This window comes from Tasmannia lanceolata, unplaced genomic scaffold (assembly GCF_043159265.1).
Source record: "Tasmannia lanceolata isolate RefF3 unplaced genomic scaffold, GAP_Taslan_0.1 ptg000002l, whole genome shotgun sequence".
NCBI lineage: Eukaryota > Viridiplantae > Streptophyta > Magnoliopsida > Canellales > Winteraceae > Tasmannia > Tasmannia lanceolata.
This window is the reverse complement of record NW_027518679.1, coordinates 24502373-24521147: the sequence shown is the minus strand read 5'-3', so window position 1 is coordinate 24521147 and position 18775 is coordinate 24502373. Positions and strand designations below refer to the sequence as shown.

Below are 18775 nucleotides of genomic sequence, written 5' to 3'. Positions count from 1 at the left end.
TTTTCTCTGACAATCCTTTGAGCAACACAGTTTTTTTCTTTGAAAAGGATGGGACAAAATTATCACTATCAAAGAACAGACCTAGAACTTCCTTTTTATGAAAAATCCTAGATGGGGCCCTAAGGTAAAAATTTTGTACATGTTTGTCTTAGATGGAAAAAAGTAGGGATGCAACTGGCACTGGCAGAAAAAATTTGTAAGGATATGTATGTCTTTCTCTCTCTCTCTCTGTTGAACTTTTCCTCTTCAACTGACACAACCCCCACAAACAAAAGACCCAAAAAGAAAAATCCTGTAACTCCCCCCCCCTCCACCCAAGTAGCCAGTCTACATACGGATTCTCATAACACAAAGATTAGTTGACCATGCCACCCAACTCCCCTTTAAATTCCCTTCTCCCTCTCTTCATCCATTTGCTCTTCTACACCCTCCTTTTGCTTTGCTTCTCAAAACAAACAAAAATCAGAATCTTTCTAAATCTTTCTACTCTTGTCCTGCCTATACCAAATAGAATGAGAACACCAACCATAAACTTTCTTAGACAGATAAGCACTAGCTACCTGAACCTTTTCATAGTCTTGTTTTTGAGTAGTATCACTGCCAAAATCAACCTTGGCTCTCCCTCGATCGTGCCAAATTCAGACATTCTCTCACTGAAAACTTTAAATCTCGACGGGCATTTCAGCTTTCATGATGTTCACCATGTAGCCAAAGACTTTGGGAATCGCTACCACTTCGTCCCATCTGCAATTCTACATCCAAAGTCAGTTTCAGATATATCCACAACAATAAAGCATATTTTCCAAATGGGTCTTAGTTCGAAGCTTACCGTTGCCGCCAGAGGCCATGGCCACTCCCTCCAAGGCCAGTCACAAGCTCACGAGGGCATTGTTATCAACATGGAATCACTCCAAGGACTAGAAATGTATGTCCACACTGGGAAAGTACCTTATGTAGACGTATATGGTGGTGAACTGTGGATAAATGTCCTGCATAAAACTCTAAATTATGGGCTTGCACCCAAATCATGGACAGATTATCTTCATCTCAGTGTCGGCGGAACATTGTCTAATGCGGGAATCAGTGGGCAGGCCTTCAGACATGGACCTCAGATCAGCAACGTCCACCAGCTAGAGATTGTTACCGGTCTGTTCATTCAAAACAAATCAAAATAAGAGTGGGAAAAAAAAAAAGAGATAATTGTTATAGTTTGTCTAGTGAATAGTACTAACAGAAATGTATGACTGGAACTGTGTGCAGGGAAAGGAGAGGTGGTAAACTGCTCAGCCAATCATAATGCTGATCTCTTTCATGGTGTTCTTGGAGGATTGGGTCAGTTTGGGATCATCACCAGAGCTCGAATTTCTCTTGAACCAGCGCCCAAAATGGTATAACTGAATTCCAAGATTGAAGGAACTTTGCTGTTGGATGGTAGAAAATTAGAAATCCGTTTTTTGATAAAATAACCAATCATTTTTGGCAGGTGAAGTGGATTAGAGTCCTTTACTCTGACTTCTCCACCTTTACTAAGGACCAAGAGCTATTGATATCTGCAGAGAAGACTTTTGACTACATTGAAGGCTTTGTTATAATAAATAGGACAGGTCTTCTGAATAATTGGAGATCGTCATTCAGTCCCCAAGATCCTCTTCAAGCTAGCCATTTCAAATCAGATGGGAAAACTCTCTTCTGTTTAGAACTAACCAAAAACTTCAACCCAGATGAGACAAATATCATAAACCAGGTGACCCACCTGACCCACCTCCTCAACATGGGTCCACAAACATGTGCACCACATGCACTTGAAATTGAGTATCTAATTCATTTCTCTTCTCTCTGTTGCAGGAAGTCAAGAGCCTCTTGTCTCAGTTGGCTTATATTCAATCGACATTATTCATATCTGAGGTTTCATATCTTGAGTTCCTAGAGAGGGTACATGTTTCTGAGATGAAGCTCAGGTCAAAAGGCCTCTGGGAAGTTCCTCACCCATGGCTCAATCTCCTCATCCCCAGAACCAAAATCCATGATTTTGCCGAAGGGGTCTTCGGCAACATTCTTGCGGACAACAGCAATGGACCCATTCTCATCTACCCACTAAACAAATCAAAGTAATCATTTGACCCACATTTCATCATTGCATGTAGACCGAGATATTCAAAATTTGTAACAGTACTCAGATTCAAAATTTCAACAAACTGTTTTTGTTTCAGGTGGGATAACAATGTATCGGTGGTTACTCCGAGTGAAGATATTTTCTACCTTGTGGCATTCCTCTCCTCTGCAGTGCCCTCTTGTTCAGGGTCTGACAGTTTAGGACGTATTTTAACCCAGAATAAAAGGGTTTTAGACTTTTGTGAGATGGCTGGTATTGGGATGAAGCAATATTTGCCGCATTACACAACACAAGAAGAGTGGCAAGCCCACTTTGATCCTCGGTGGGAAGCATTCATCCGGAGAAAATCTGCATATGACCCTTTGGCAATCCTTGCGCCGGGCCAAAGAATTTTCCATCGGCAATACGCTTCGCCTGATGCTGATTTGACGTCAATCGCGTAGCATAGCGAGATACATCACAGATAATTGTTCAAATAACCTTCCATCGGCAATACGCTTCGCCTGATGCTGATTTGACGTCAATCGCGTAGCATAGCGAGATACATCACAGATAATTGTTCAAATAACCAAATGACTCAATGGCATAGAAAGAAAATCTGGAATGCCTTAATACTGTAAATTAATAATAATCAAATTCAATACTTATTCAAGACCAAAAGACAATTCAAGCCTTCCAGTTGTTTGTAATGAAGTTAATGAAATTCAAGATTAAAAGTGCAAAAGAAATCAAAGACATCAACGTTGGAGAGGATTCTTATAAGTGGGTATACAGAGAACAGGAGATCAGAGATTAACTTCATCTTTTATTTTTTATTCTTTTTTTTCTTTATTAATGATTTGATAGAGCAGATACAGCATTGCTTGAATGTGGATACCAAATCCTAACAGGGGAAACCAGCTACTAGAATATGCAGAAAATAATCATAAACAAAAATCATCCAAAAACACCAATGGTTTCATAAATGCACCATACAGCTACGACGTAGCAGTAAAATATAAACATTCTCATCCATAATTTCCAAGAGCATACATTGCATCTTAAGTCATGACAGTGACAACTAACAAAAGCTACTCACTAGAAACTAATGAGCTGTGTGTTCTCCTCTTTGGCCTACAACAATATACAACCACCCACTATTGATAACCCAGCAGATTCCATTCTCCCAAAAAAAAAAAATTTGAAAACCCAGCACATCAACTGTCTTCTGATTCTGTAACCTCTGTCCAGCCAAGACCTGGTCTGGATTTTTGCGCTTGTGATTCTTCAAAATCCATGGCGTCGCGAAGTGATGCCTCGAAGTCAGTAGAATCCATAGCAACAGGGAGAAAGATGCCTATATTATCGGTAGCTCCAAAACCACCAGCTCGTATAACATCATCAGTTGTTATGGTAGCCTCCATGTTCACTTCTCCTGCAGCATACTCATTCCCAAAACTGACACCTGGTGTGACGTCTTGTTTACCTATCTTAACTTGTTCCATATTTTTCAAGGCATTTGTATCCTGGATTGTAACATCTTTTACACACATCTCGGGAGGATTAGATGCGGCGCCTTCATTCGTCATGTTAATCACATCTTTATCTGAGAAAAGAAAGTTCGAACAATCTTAAGTGGAGGCAGACATTCAAGAATGAACATACGAAATATAAAGGTGAAATTTGTTCTCAAGCGAGAGATGAGATGAGAAAAGCTAAAAGGCTTCCTTTCTCAGCAATCTGGACAAAAGCAAGAAATTGTAGAGCAAGAGGCCACTGGCATTGAAATTATTTATCTATTAGAAACAAAAATACAGAGAGTTTACATTTTGTAATAAAGTGAAAACCTTATAATGGCTGGGTCCACTAATATGCAAATGCCTCTCACCACTCTCCCCCTCTCCCAGACAGACAGAGACACAGAGAAAGGGGAGGGGCAGGGGGCCAACATACCAGAAACAGAAATCTGGAGCGGCCATTTATAACAACATAAAGAGCATAAGGTCAATAACAATGGATAAATATTAGCACGACACACTGTACAAAGTGAAATAAAGCAATAATATCTCTTATGAATCCCCACAAATTCTAGCATGAAGGTGAAGCCAAGAAGTAAGTCTGCCCAGGGATAAAGGTTACAAACAGTCACTGCGCCGTACATAGACCTTAAATTATCCTACTGTGCGTTGTATTTGATTAAAATTTTTGTGATTAGGAGTTCGGTCATCTTCTCTCTCATATGAGTGCAGCAACTATATGTTGAGTTTATTTGGTCATCAATTAAGGAAATAATTCATATGTTGTCAATATTCATCACTATGGTCAAAGAAATGGACCTAGGCACCTTGGGAAGGTCTGACCCTCTCATCAGCTTAGGTTGAGGCAGTTGCGTAAGTTTGAAGACGTCGCCTAATGCACAAGTGCCACCAATTAAAGGAGAATAGGCTACTGGATAAACTCTCAATCTTTCTAAGATATGGTTGATTTTTTTTTTCCTTTTGTTTTGTTTCTTCTTGTTTTCTTTGTTCTGTTGTTGCTTTTCATCATGGCACTGTGTACCTTTTTGTTCATGTTTCTTTCTCTTATAATTAATTACTTGTTTCAAAAATGATAATATATCAATCTAAAACTGGTGTAAATGGATGACAGGGATGAGCTGGACCAAAATACAGTGACAAAACAAAACAGAAAATTAGCAAAGGGATTCGCAACTTCAAAAGAATAACCTATTGTTACTCTATTAGTAGTATTGCTTGGTCCACAGTTAAGGTCATACCCCCTCCTACGCTTACAAGTTAATCTACGGCTTTATTTGTATCCACCACTTCCAATATCGCACACTATCCCTCCACAGGATGAAGCTCAAATTTGTAGCCATGCACACTCACATTGGACTGATCTTCACCCATAATCGGCTCGCAAGTTCATCAAAAATTTAAAGGCCGGTAAAGAGTGCAAAGACTTCTACCCAACTTTCCCCATAGCATTCCTAAACTCCCCCAATGACTCCCTAACCATGAATACCCCTTGACCTCCCGTCGAAATTTAGTTCAAGAGAGTCAAAAGAAGGCGGCCCCATCTAGCTACTAACCTATGATTTGTGGACATGGACACAAGTGTCGCGTGTCGACACGGACATGGAGTGTCGGACACAGCGAACTCCCAAAATTTAGAAACGAGGACACGGCTAAAATAGAAAGTACATATAATCATGATTTGTGGACACTGATTCATGTGCCAAGTTCCGACACGGATACGATGTATCTGACATGGAAACCCTTAAAAATCTAGAAATAGTGGCCCACTCATACACGTACATGCATATAAAGTTAATGACACTTCCAGCAGTACACTTAAAAGGTGTCTAAAGGAGTGTCGGCACGTGTGGACATGGGTGTCATGTCAGACACGACACGACACGTGTGGACAAGGGTGTCGTGTCAGACACGACACTACACGTGTGGACACGGGTGCCGTGTCACCAATAAACTCAAAGTGTCGGCCAAATTAACCTATGTAGAGTCGAGAAGGCATGGGATAAAGGAACTTCATGTAACCAAACATCTTCCCAGATCCAGTGCCCTCTCCACCCCAGCCCCCCACCTAAACCTAAGTACCTAACTACATCATAAAATCTGTCACGAGCCGAACATATGAACTGCCATGGCCTCGAGCCAACAACTCTAGAAAAGACCCAACCAAAACCCCGACTACACCACACCCACCCCTTCTCCCTTCCAATAGTTACGGTAAATAATAATGCCCCAAAGAACCTCCCATTCTTCTCCAAATCTTCATAAACACTTACCCATTAATGCCTTATTTTCAAATTTCCAACATTGAGCCCCCATTCTTTTGTTGTACACACCTTCCAATTGATATGAAGTTTCAATTTCTTCATCTCTTCCCTTCTCTCCAAAGAAAACCTCATTGGACCTTTTTCTAATCTTCTAACAATTATGCTAAGTAAATACTTCTGGAGTTTGGCTAGCGATATTTTGATGAGAATTATTCTTCCCCAATAGAATAAGTAACATCTCTGCCATAAAGCAAGCTTCTTGTCGACACTTTCCACCATACATTTCCATTATGCCTTGGAGGGAATGCCATTGGCTAATGAAAGGACAAGATATGTGTTAGGAGCCAAACGGCTTGATATCCAACCACATCATGTCCTTCCACCATGCAGAGAGAGGATCTGGCAGCGTTTGGCGAGGGAGGAGCCGAATCAGGCCATGTTCGAGCGGGAGGATTTGACTCAGCTACAGGCTCAAGGGCGGCATATCAGCCTTGCAGTCCTTCCGGTATATCATTTGCGGATGGAATCGACGAACACGAGCAAGTGAGGAAGAATAGTGCAGGAAGGAGAGAAGGTACAACCTTTTCCCCTCCATAAGCCTTCATTAAGGAAGAACTACATTGCTTCAAATAAAGAGAGCAGAATAGAAAACCTGAACAGGCCAAATGCACCACCTCTTTGGAACATTCCCTAGCAAAACTAAATACATCTTTTGTGAATTGTAGGAAGGAAATCGACAGTAGCTCGACATTAACTTTAAAACCTGCTATAGGTCCTCACCACGCAACTAATTAAGAGGCATAGAGCCGATGCCTATAGGGCTTCCATTTATAACAATGGAAAGGATGTGGTTGATATACGCTCTCTAATCTAATCCCTCCATTTCACTTTTAATCCCATTATCACCATAGATAATCATGGATTCCTTTTTCAAAAAAAAAAAATCATGGATTCCCAGTCCATGCGGTCATATGCCTATTCAAAATCAACTATATAAAGTATGTGCTAAGAAAATCCGTCGGGCAAATACGATCTGATCGAGCACAAATTACCCGAAATGTAAAATAAACACAAACCACAAGATGAACACAGAGATTTACATGGCACGGCCAAGATGCCTACGTCCATTGGTGTGAGAACACGATCTTCCACTGTGAGAAAAACAATATACACTGACTACAATGGATTAACCCAAACCCAAAAACTCGCAACCCTTTCCTTGCCCTCTCAACCAAGACTGTACCCGAGAGAAAATCCAAGAGAAAACCCCAAGAGAACTCCCTCCTTCTCTCTCTCTCACTTTCTCACGCCTAAGCCTCTTCTCCATACGCAAATTTCTTGGTCATGCAAAGAGTAGAATTTTATATCTAGGTTTTGCAAATAAAACCTAAAAATACAACTTTTCTATTTTGCTTCCCCCAAGGCAACTTTCCCAACAATCTCCATCTTGGCTTGTTTCCCAGCCAAGTGAAGATATTCCGTTAATGTCACCACCGGTCCACCATCGCTGCAAACCACCATTGGCCTTCCAAACTTCAAAGTACCAGCTACACACCATCGAATCATTCTGGTTCTAACTCCTCCTGACTCGGTCAACACGGCGAATGCACATGTATAGCTGCTAATCTGTTGACTCACCCAGCCAACCATGGAGAGGGATTTCAATCGGTCCTCCCCATCACAGGTACCGTCGTCACTTGCTCCGCATCTTTTGCAACATGTAAATTCGTCTATGCACCAAATGTGAAAGAGACCTTGTGAATACGGGCACCACTTCGTTTCCAACTAGATATAGAGATCTTAGGAACACTAGTCACCATGTCCCCGACCAAACGATATAATCTGCCACACTGCTCTCCTTTCATCAGAACCATACAACCACGTGTGATTTTGATGGCTCCACCTGCAGCTAAAAACCTTCAATTGCAACCCCTGGAGTACACAACCGAACAAGCGACACTGGATTTTTTTGTATCTTTGGGGCATGTGCCAAACTACCCAAAGTAAGAACCACTCCATCAAACATCTTGATCTTCACCGTCCCAATTCCCATGGCGTCACAAGTAGCCATGTCACCCAAGGACAGCACACTTGCCCTTATCTTCTGGAACGTATCAAAATATTCCCTCCTGGAGCATAGATGAACAGAGCACCCTGAATCTAATCCACTCATCATGAGGAGAATTGTGATTACCTGTGAAGACTCTGAGAACGTCTTCAACCTCTTCGCTCTGCTCATATGTTACTGTCACCACTGTATTCGTAGCACCATTATCCGACCAGTCAACTCGCTTCGGACAATCTTGATGATTCCTTGCAATGATAACATTGCACTCCCTTTCCAGTGACCTTGGACCTTGGCCTACCTTGAACAACCAGCCCATGCTCTTGACTCCCATTGAGAACATGTTTTTTCCGCATCTCATTCGATAAGAGTGACGCTGCGACTTCCTCCAAGATCACCGTATCATCGTCATTAGGTTGTCATACGAACCAGGAAGTGAAGTAAGAAGCAAAAGAGCATTGTCTTCTTCCTTCAGCTTTTCATCAACCTTGTGGAGCTGATCCACAAGCTCATTGAACACAGTAATGTGTTCTAGAAGATTCTTGTTTTCCTGCATCTGTAACCCGTACAATTTCCGCTGCATATACAATTTGTTGGCCAAGTTTTTGACAAGTAAAGCTTTTCCAACTTCTCCCATAACTTGGGCCTTGATTCTTCTTATATAACGATAAACATAACGTTATCCGCCGGACATAATCAAATTGTACTAACCGCCTTCGACAACATCTCTTACCACTCTGCATCTGGCATCTTCTTCTGCTTTCCCATCATTTCCATTCAATGCCTTAGCCATGCCTTGTTGAGCTAGATGACTTTCACCCTCATTTTCCATAGGGTGAAACTACCCTTTCCGTCAAACCCGTCGATGTTGAATTGGGTAGAACTTGATTTTACCACTTTAAACAGACTGCTTTTGTTTCATGTGGGACAACAAAGTATTGGCAGTGACTCCAAGTGAAGATGTTTTCTACCTGGCGGCACTCCTCCAAGTGTCTTCTTAACGACTAACATAAAGTGAGCAGTCTTGGCTGGTTTGACTGTTTCTAATTGTTTTAATCTGATTTGGATATGGTTTGAGCTACCACTTTTGCAAGATTAACTCACTAAGCTCCCAAGGTTCTTTGAAAATCACCCGCGAACCCTCAGGTTTGCACCGGGTGTCGTTCATGGGATTGGGATCATATAAATGGAACCTAATTGCATTTGTAGCTGTCCATTTTATTAAAGCCGAAACGTGATTGAAGACCCAGGACGGACCTCTAATTTTATTAAAAAAACAGATTGGGGAGCTACAAGAGCGCATGCTTGCCTTCCCCCAAAGCCGGTAAACAAAAACAAAAACTGATTACTTTAATCCCAGATTAGGAAGACACAAAAAGTCACATCTCAAAGCTCCTCTAGGTGTCAAAGAGAGCTCTTCCGAATGAGGAAACATCCTATTCTAGTTGGAGTTGCATGCCTCATTGGAAAGGGCATTTAGCAAAATTGTTTCCCTCTCTAAGAAGGTAGGATACCATAGGCCTAATCTCAAGAACAGGGTCCATAATTTCATCCCAAAAATATCAATAGCCCAGGGATACTTTCTTCTAGACAATGTCTATCGACACTTAACTATCTGATTCAATGATAATCTTGCTAATACCCAAGTCATTGCAAAATCTAAGGCCATCAAGACAGACCCTAGCTTCTGCTTGCATATTGGAACCAATGCCATAGAAATGCGGGAAAACAAAAACAATCTTAGCATTAGAGACTCTAAATATGCCCCCTCTAGAAATACCAGTGTGCCCCTTCGCTGCAAATCCACATTAAGTTTAATAAATATAGGTCTTGGTTTATGGTACCAAACCCACCTTATATGATTAGGACCAACTTGCGTGATAAGAAGTCCCAATTGCTCAAGAGCTAGCTTTTCCAAAATATTGCTCTCCTTGGAGGATTTGAACATATTAGATAAGTTTCTAATCCATTCCATAATGAGCATAATAAATAGTTGGTAGTGCAATAATTATCTTCCCATCGTCTCTTACATCTGTGTTTCCAGACCTCCCACACACAGTTGCAGCTGTCCATAATGTTGGATACTAATGAGTCAACATCTCCAACTTATCCCCCATCAATCTCGCCCACTACCTCAAATTATTTGCAAGCAATCTCTCTAATTGTCAAATTAACAAACCCTATCTTTCTCTCAAAGATTAAATCCTTACTAGAGATGGTTGCCCGACCTTGGTGCTCTATTGCATTCCCTCTACCTCCTTTATCTGTCCAATAAGGCATGAGTTAAGGAATTCCCTTCTCTGCATCAATTCTTTAGTTTCAACCATCAGTTCCTATCTACATCATTAAAAATCAAAGTGTTTTTAACCTCAATATTCATGTGGCAAACTGATGTGAACCTAGGTCTGATACCAAATTGATGCAAATCCAGGGGTTTGCGGCTCATGTCTAGGCTCTAGAATAATAATATGCTAAAATAAATGGTCCTAAATACAAAAAATGAAAACAAAATCAATGCAGTCACTCTAAACACGTGTAGTTATGGCCGGATCACATCACAAAAACGATGGACTAGAAACACAGCTTCAGGTGAAATTCAAGCTTTGGCCACAACAAAAATAACCTTGGCCTTGGAAGCGTTAAAGGATAATATTATACATAACCATGTGTGTGTAAACCAAAAGGAAAAAAAAAAACAAATTTAGGGGGGAGATATTACAACCTCAATTGGCATTTCCACCGAGTTTCTACTATATGTAAGGAAGAAAATAGATCAAATAGGAAAAGCTAGCATAGATGTAAGTGCACAAATTTATAAGTGGCAATACTAACCCCAAATCCCCAACAAATTTGTATGCATAAAGATATACAGTTTTTAAACGGTGTCTGGGCGGACATGCGTGTAATCAAGGTTCTGCCCTTGATATTTGATCCAACAGTAGGACACTTTTTAAGAAGCTTTTGTTGGATCAAATACCAAGGGTGGCATTTCTGTTGCACCCCCATTACGTGCATGTAAGCGCATACACCGTATAATTTCTCTTATATGCATGTGTGTGTACAACATATAATTTCTCTTATGTGCATATGTGTGTGTATGTATAATGGGGAGGACGAGCCTTGGCGAAACGGGAAAGTTGCTCCATTGTGACCCGGTGGTCACGTGTTCGAGTCACGGAAACAGCCCTCCCCATACCCCTCAATGGCGGGAGCCTCGTGCATTGAGCCGCCCTTTCTATATATAATGGTATTGCAATCCTTGAGAGCAGTTCCACCTAGGTCAGTCACTCCTATATGGAGAATAGTATAAGTATATCAAATAGAACAAACTGACATGGTGGAACTATATATTTATTGGTAGAAATATCAGCCCCATATATTTGACCTAAAAATTTCTATTTTAGTTTCCAAATATTGCTTAGCTAAATCCAGTGGGGCACATTGCATAGGCTATCCCAGGAATTTGGATGGTCTCTTGGTACTCACTATATCGACAAATATCTCCAAGATTTTCAAAATTTCCTTACAGTTTAAAAAAAAAAGATTTTTTGATAGAAATGCAGTAATATCAGAATATATCTCAAAATTTCATGAGGCTTCCATATTATTTATATTTATCTGTAAATTTTCTACAAAAAAAAAAAAAAAACTTTACTTTTGATTTTATTTTGCATTTTTGTAATTTTATTTTTGGCAAGATTTTCACAATATATCCCAGGACAAAAGTAAAAAATTGGATTATCGAGAAACACCCATGGCATGGAATTCATGAGAACAATATTTATTACGATGGCATTCGCACATATTGAGTTTGCTTCTTCGTGTGGTACCATAGCTAGGAATCGTTCATTGATAAGTTCCATAGCCTATCAACTTCTAATTTCTGGTTTATTGTTTAAATTTCTGGGTAGATATACTGATTCATTTGATTCCTACTTTTATGATCAACTGACACCACATAAAAAAATTGCTATGGGTATGAATGTTTGATCCAAGCATAGAAACTTCTTTTTACGGTCTCACAAGACTCTGATCAGAAAGCACATTTCTATCAAGAATTTCGGGACCAAAACTTCTCAAAAATGAGAATATAGTTCTGAATTGCAATAATTTTATAAATCTGGTCGCCAAAATCGAACCATGGTGTCATTACAAGCATCTGGCAATGATAATGTGCCATACTGTATCCATAAATAATTATACACAGTTAGTTTCTCTTTCAATTTTTTTTAAATTACTATATTAACTATGTTAATAATTAAATAATGTGAATTTAGGAAGCCCTTCAGTAATGAATCGCAAATTCCGTGGCGACTAGAACTTATTGAACAAAACAATGTGCATGGAATCACCACTTTGTGATTTCAAACATGGAAAATAATAAAGGAAAACATTATTGAACAAAGTATCAAAAGGAATGGAGAGGCAAAGCTCTGAAGTATGCTAGTACCGCCCAAATCGGCCACTGAATCATATTCCATGGATGGATCAAATTTCGGTCGATAGAACACGTGTCTAAGAACTCCAGAAACTCTCCTCGACGAACTTAACAAACCATTATCTGCATCCGACAAACCTAAGAACAAGACAATAGGAATAATTCAAAATAACATAAATGTATAAAAAGAAAACAGGTAGTCATCATATAAAAATAGGTAGCACAAGATGATAAATAAAATTCCCCAATCACATGCTGATGCAAACGCGAAGGCACTGCAACCCCCAAGGATCATGAATAAGAAGAAAGAAAGAGAAGTCGGCCCAAAAGAGAAATTTCAGATTACATAAACAAGAACTCCCCATCCCTGCTCCTTTTTAATTTCTGAATTTAGTAAATTTATCCATAATTATCTGGAGTATTTTGACTAGGATTTGTAAGCCACCAATTCAATTAAGACCATAAGATTGCTTTTGAGCACTGATTCGATTTGGTAAAATGAGTGCATGTCAGGGTCTCAGGATTGGAAAGTTGGACTGTTGGGCCGACTCTAAGACTAGAAGAGGTCCACTTCTGTGTATGACTCGAAAAAGGAAGTTTCTAATCTGATTTTAGGAGTTTTATGTGATTTAAGAGCTGGTTTCTGGTTTCTCAGGATTTGTACAACATTTCCTCTCATATTTGAATGGAAATTATTCTACACTTAGGGATTTGATCATGAAAGAAAATGGATGCAGACTGCAGTTGATTGTTACTAAGGCCTGAGAATTTTTATTTTTTTTTGAAGGGTGGCCAATTTCATTGAAAAAAAAAAGACCAAGATGGTCAAATACAAAAGAGAGAGAGAGAGAGAGAGAGAGAGAGAGATAGGAAAAAGAATAGATAAAAACTACAAAAACTCAAGGAGTAAGGAAGTCAAAGAACGCTAGAGCTTTTTTGGAAACCCCCTCCCGAGCAAGACGATCAGCCACTTCGTTGGCGGATCTCCGAACATGCTTGAAGACGATGGATGAAGAACCCTTGCGATCACAAATCTCATCAAAGAACCTATCGAACCGCCAAGGATGTTTGAAAGGACCCTTTAGCCATCGAATCACGTTAAGAGAGTCCCCCCTCCACAACCACCGATCTAAAACATTTTTATCCAACAACTTAAAACCTTGATGCATGGCCCGCACCTCCACCTCTGTAGCGTCGACAATACCAATGGGCCTGGCAAAAGCCCATAACACCTCACCTAGCTCATTCCTCAACACTCCACCGATTCCCGCAGGTCCAGGATTCCCAAGACTAGAGTCATCAAAATTAAACTTTAAGAAACCGGGGCCGGTGGCTCCAATACCGAACAAATCTTGGGTTTTAATTCACCACTCCAACAGATCTCCTTCCACCCGTGCCATAAATCATAGTCTGGGCTACGGCTTTAACATAAAGGAAGCTCTTTTTGCTTTCCCATCAAAGACTAGCGTTCCTTTCTTTCCATAGGACCCAAATGATAGCCAAGAAGTCCACATCCCAAATGATAACCAAGGCCTGAGATTAAGATCCCTGAGCTATTGTGATATGTCTACAGAAATCAATAGCAGTCTATGATTTTGTATACTCACTTGAGGAGATTAAGATCACAAAAGAAGGTGGATACAGGCTGTGGTTGCTTGTTACCAAGGTCTGAGAATAAGATTGAAGAATCCTGAGTTTATGAGCTATTGTGATATGTCTAAAGAAATCAATAGCAGTCTAAGATTTTGTTTACTCACTATTTTCTAGTGCTGTTGCATGAAATTTACCACTGCTTTATCAGTTTTCAAGCTATTTATTCTTTCTATATTTTTACTAAAAATCACATGATATGGAATAACTTGTTCGAATCAACTTTCACAGATAGTTTCGTAGGCTAGTTGGTGGTTCCTTATGGGAGGCCGAAATTCCAGGGAGTTGGATTTGTTAGGCAGATTCAAAGAGACTGAATTTTATCAGTTTAGTATTACAGCAAGTTTTCTTGGGTTACATTTGTGGATTCCATAGCTCCAAAGAAGGTTTCTGCCGGTCTTCATAAGAAAATAGAGTCTCAAGGTGATTCTCAAAGAAGTAATGCAATGACAGATCAGTTTGCTATAGTCGTAGATTTGATGGGAGATGGAACCCCCAGAACAGTGGAGCAAGCATGCAAAATAGTCCTCTTCAACGAAATAGGTCTCCAATCAATTTACTAATGGTTGAATAGACAAGGACCAACTCGGTTGGTGTTCTATTCATAGATTGGCTCCCCAAGGTGGCAAATGTTTTGAGTACAAGGAGATGGTGACGATAAGAAGGTGACACTCATTACCGCCATGTTGTCCAGTTATACTTTAACTTAGTCGAATAAGATCCAAAACAATCACTTCAATATGGAAAGAAGATCCATTCATGCAAAAGGAGGTTCAAAAAATATCGTGCAAGTCAATTCTGCCCATGAGCACTCTCAATCATGCCAATCAAATATCGATCATACGTAACCTCAACGGATTTTGTTTGCACCATTCAATAAGGGTTGGATTTCAGAGTCTTCAATCTGATGCATATCACTTAGCATTGATGGTGGAGGAGATCCAAAATTCAAAGGCTCTTTTGTCAAAGAATTTTCCATGCCTCTTCTTCAAGACAAGTATCAAAGCCCAAGAACTAAGGATCATGGGGATTGTTCTAGCCATATGATCCAATCCTTACAACCTAACTATCTATCAGGGTAGCTAAGCTGACCTTTGATAAAACAAGTGTCCTCGAAGAGCTAAAATACAACAACTTGCTGAAACCGAAGATGAGTTGGAAGAAGTTGAACATCGTGACAAATGAGTGGATGAATGGCAGGGCCATGAAGAATCAAGCATAATTTGGAGATTTCGTAAAACTCTCCTCTTTCCAATAGTTGATGATGAGGTATACTTTGAATTGAACAAAGTGTACTTTGGGGGAGAAAGTTGTCACCTTGTCATTGAATGGCTCAAGTGCAATTTCAGGGTGGAAGAGAATGATTAACAAGCCCAAGAAAAGCATTCAAGGCTACATAAGATTCAATGGCTCTGCATATAATGACAGTATGTATAGTGTGACATTGCTCGAGTAGATGCATGCATGGTACTTCTCAAAAACCAATGGCAATATAATTAAGATCATCCATCATGATAGAAGCAGTATTTATCTTTTGTGAAAGATTGGCATACAATATTTACAATTTCACCAATTTAGGAGTTTCAAACCAAATCTCAAAAAGAGGAGAGTGATAAAGTTCTAAATTTACAAAAGTCTGTCAAGTAAAGCAAGAAAAAGGGAAGAGTGTGTGCAGTAATTACTAAAGAAAACACTCTACTGACTCCCATCAGGATGGCTCTTCAGTTTCTTCTGAAATAGTATGAAGGTTCAACACTAAAAGCACTTTATCTTGAGAGGAAGATTCAACGCCACACATGAAATTGCCAGATGAACCCAACAAATCAAAAAGAACCTCAGAAAGAGTTGATCAGGGAGTGCATTGTATCCAAGTGCCATTCCATCTCTCCTCACTCCGAAGAAAGAAGAAAGTTGAAGGATGCGCATCAATTGTTGCACCACCACCAAAATTATGACTGAAAATTTCTTTCCGGTCAGTGTTGGACGCACTTCATGATTCACAGGTCTTCATAATGATAGGCCTCAGAAGCTCTAAAACAAGTACCACCAATCGGTATGCCTTCGAGAAATTAATGGAAGCTCACTTGGAAGACAATGACTTTATGACAGGTTAGTGGTGTTATTTCAATTTTCTAATGTTCTTAATGAGGTTTATAGTTGCCTATTTCCACAGTATTCCAGTTTCATCACCATCCTGATAAACATGTATAACATATATGTGTTGTACAATACTTGATTAATAAAATTATGTCTGAAAAATGCACAACATAAGATTTCTTGCAACAAGAAATGTTGTACTTGAATCTCAAAAGTGCACTTTTCCTTCCAGTTTGTATTTTTGGGTTATATTGTGTCACCTTAGGGTTTCAAAGTGGAAGATTTGAAGGTCAAGGCAATTTTAGATTGGCCCTTGTCAGCTAAACTCATTCCAGTTAGAAGCTTCGACGGACTCGGAACACTTTGTTGCCATTTCATAAGACATTTCAGCATGGCGGTAGCTCCAATTACTGTGTATGAAGGCTGAAAACTTCATGTGGCACATGCCGCCAGTGAAAACTTTCGAATTGATCGTAGAAATGAATTGTTCCCGACCCCGAAATTGGTAGCTATTGTCAAGTTTCAAGGTGGCACTTCCAAAATAATATTTCTACACACCATTGTCTATTCCATGTGAGACACGGGAAAATCCAACTATGGATTTGGTGTTGGGTTTGTAGCACAACAAGCTATGGACTTTTATGTTGGGTTTGCTGCAAACTCAATGACTCGTTTCATGAGACAACCAAAAATTTTATGGTCATTGCTTCCATGATAGCGCGACATCAAAGGGTATTTCAAAGGATATTTCAACTCTATACATAAAGTATGATGATTAATTGGCCAATATGTTCACCAGAGATCTTTGGGCATCACTTCCATCATATCCTAGCCAATATGGGCAATGGGCATTATAAATATGCCATGACTTACAAGCAGTGGACTCTTTCCAGCCTTCACTCCTCTTCTTCTTCCTCTCTTCTCTAAACCTAGATCACTTCTAACAAAGTCTTTCCTCACTGTTTCTACTCAAGTTGTTTTCGGTCTACCCCTACCTCTTTTTACTCTATCAATTTGGCACACAAGTTGCCTCTTCTCACCGGAGCATCCAAAGGCCTACGTTGGATATGTCCAAACCATCTTAAGCGGTGCTCTCTCATCTTCTCCTCAATTGGTGCCACCCCCACCTTTTTACGAATGTCTTCATTTTTAATTCTATCTAACCTTGTGCGGCCGCACATCCATCTTCAACCAACCTGCTCTTATTCTATGGTTAGAGGAGAATGCATACGTGAAAAAAGGAGAATGCATACGTGAAAAAGAAAAGGGGAAATTTTATTAGTGTTTCTTGCCAAACTTCTCTTGGTGAGAATCAGGAGTGTTCTTCATCAGCTTATACGCAAACATCATAGTGCTTTCATAGTGGGTCACCGTATTCTAGATGGGGGTTAATTGCCCAAGAGTGTATTGACTCGCACGCCAGGACCAACAGGGCGTGGGGACTTCCTTGATTACATGTTCTGTTGCATGGGTTTTGGTGTGAGATGGAGAGGCTGTATGAGATGTTGCTATTGTTCAACCTGGCACTCCAAACTAGTCAATGGCTTCCCAAAAGGATTTTTTTGGGGGGATTGCAAATTCTCCTATAGGGAGACCAGCTATCCCCATTTTTGTAAGAGTCGGTAGTAATGAGAGTGGAGCGAACAGGCCTTCCGAGTTCTTCGATGAAAACATTACTGCAAGAGTAACCCATGCCTGCTTTGAAACTCCTGAGCATGCTCAATGCAACAGACCATTTCTAGGCATAAATACCATTATTTCAACTTCTAAAATCCCACTTTAGGAAACATCTTGTTATTTTCTGCAACTCCTTCCTCTAAAGTTAAAAGACTCATTTGGATTCCTAGAAGAAATGAATATTCAACATATAATTGTTGTGCCTCATAATTGCTCAGGTTTGTGACAGTACTACATTATGTGGTTTAACACAACAAAAAACCCAGAGTACACACAGGAGAGTAAAGCAATCTAAAGGAAAGAAGAGTGCTAAATGCCATAACACTCTATAATACCCCATGTACTTAAAGTCTTTTTCTGTATGATTCACCTATCTCCACTCTCTTCACCTCAACTTTCTAGGGCTGGCTACCTAACCCTAACCCTAACCCATTCCAGTGCCTAATAAAGTTACCCATAACTGTAAAAAAATCCAACTGTTGAAGCCCATTAAAACTGACTTCACAACATGACAATTCAGAGCAATAATCAAATAATTATCAAAGGAATAAAGAGGAAACACTTGTGGTAAGTAAAAATGGGTGAAAATGAAATAGAAATTTGGGTTTCATTCTAACCAATCTATAGAATCAGAAAGAGTTGTAAAATGCAGTAATTATAAAACAAGACCCATCAACATCAAGAACATGGACCCATTAGAAATTACCTATTTCAAGCTCAAGTGACACTACCTGAGGAAAAGAAACGAAGATGTTGGGCATATGCGGGCACTCCCTTTCTCCAAAAACTAGACCGGGCAAAAAGTACCCCGGACCACGGGTCCACCCTACCCACCTGTAACTTATGGGCCTGGGTCACTAAATTAGTGACCCGTTTAAATTTGACCCGGCCGGCCCAGCCCGTCAAAACTGGGCCTGGCTGGGTAAACCCGTGGGCGCACACGGGTGCCCGTAAAAG

The 18775-nt window shown here is 40.0% G+C and overlaps 2 protein-coding genes across 2 annotated transcripts; one reads left to right on the top strand and one right to left on the bottom strand.

The window, feature by feature from the left end:
* The first annotated feature begins 410 nt into the window (after nt 1–410).
* On the top strand, nt 411–3068 carry LOC143891574 (cytokinin dehydrogenase 9-like). Its single transcript, XM_077396107.1, has 5 exons — nt 411–1146; nt 1261–1388; nt 1484–1744; nt 1846–2108; nt 2211–3068. Exons 1-5 carry the CDS (start codon nt 513–515, stop codon nt 2554–2556), a joined length of 1632 nt encoding a protein of 543 aa, XP_077252222.1. The 5' UTR covers nt 411–512; the 3' UTR covers nt 2557–3068.
* Nucleotides 3053–18775, bottom strand: LOC143891642 (uncharacterized). The gene is made up of 3 exons (XM_077396207.1): nt 18525–18775; nt 12407–12532; nt 3053–3698 (listed from the first exon to the last, which is right to left on the bottom strand). Exons 1-3 carry the CDS (start codon nt 18577–18579, stop codon nt 3310–3312), a joined length of 570 nt encoding a protein of 189 aa, XP_077252322.1. The 5' UTR covers nt 18580–18775; the 3' UTR covers nt 3053–3309.

Bases quoted from the DNA above. Each gene is read 5' to 3' on its own strand.
- LOC143891574 (XM_077396107.1), top strand. From the start codon at position 513: ATGAGAACACCAACCATAAACTTTCTTAGACAGATAAGCACTAGCTAC. The intron at 1,389-1,483 runs GTATAACTGAAT...CATTTTTGGCAG, and splicing joins TTGAACCAGCGCCCAAAATG to GTGAAGTGGATTAGAGTCCT. The intron at 1,745-1,845 runs GTGACCCACCTG...TCTCTGTTGCAG, and splicing joins AGACAAATATCATAAACCAG to GAAGTCAAGAGCCTCTTGTC.
- LOC143891642 (XM_077396207.1), bottom strand. From the start codon at position 18,579: ATGCCCAACATCTTCGTTTCTTTTCCTCAGGTAGTGTCACTTGAGCTT. The intron at 12,533-18,524 runs GTAATTTCTAAT...TCTTGTTCTTAG, and splicing joins GTCACTTGAGCTTGAAATAG to GTTTGTCGGATGCAGATAAT. The intron at 3,699-12,406 runs GTACTAGCATAC...TTCTTTTCTCAG, and splicing joins TTCAGTGGCCGATTTGGGCG to ATAAAGATGTGATTAACATG.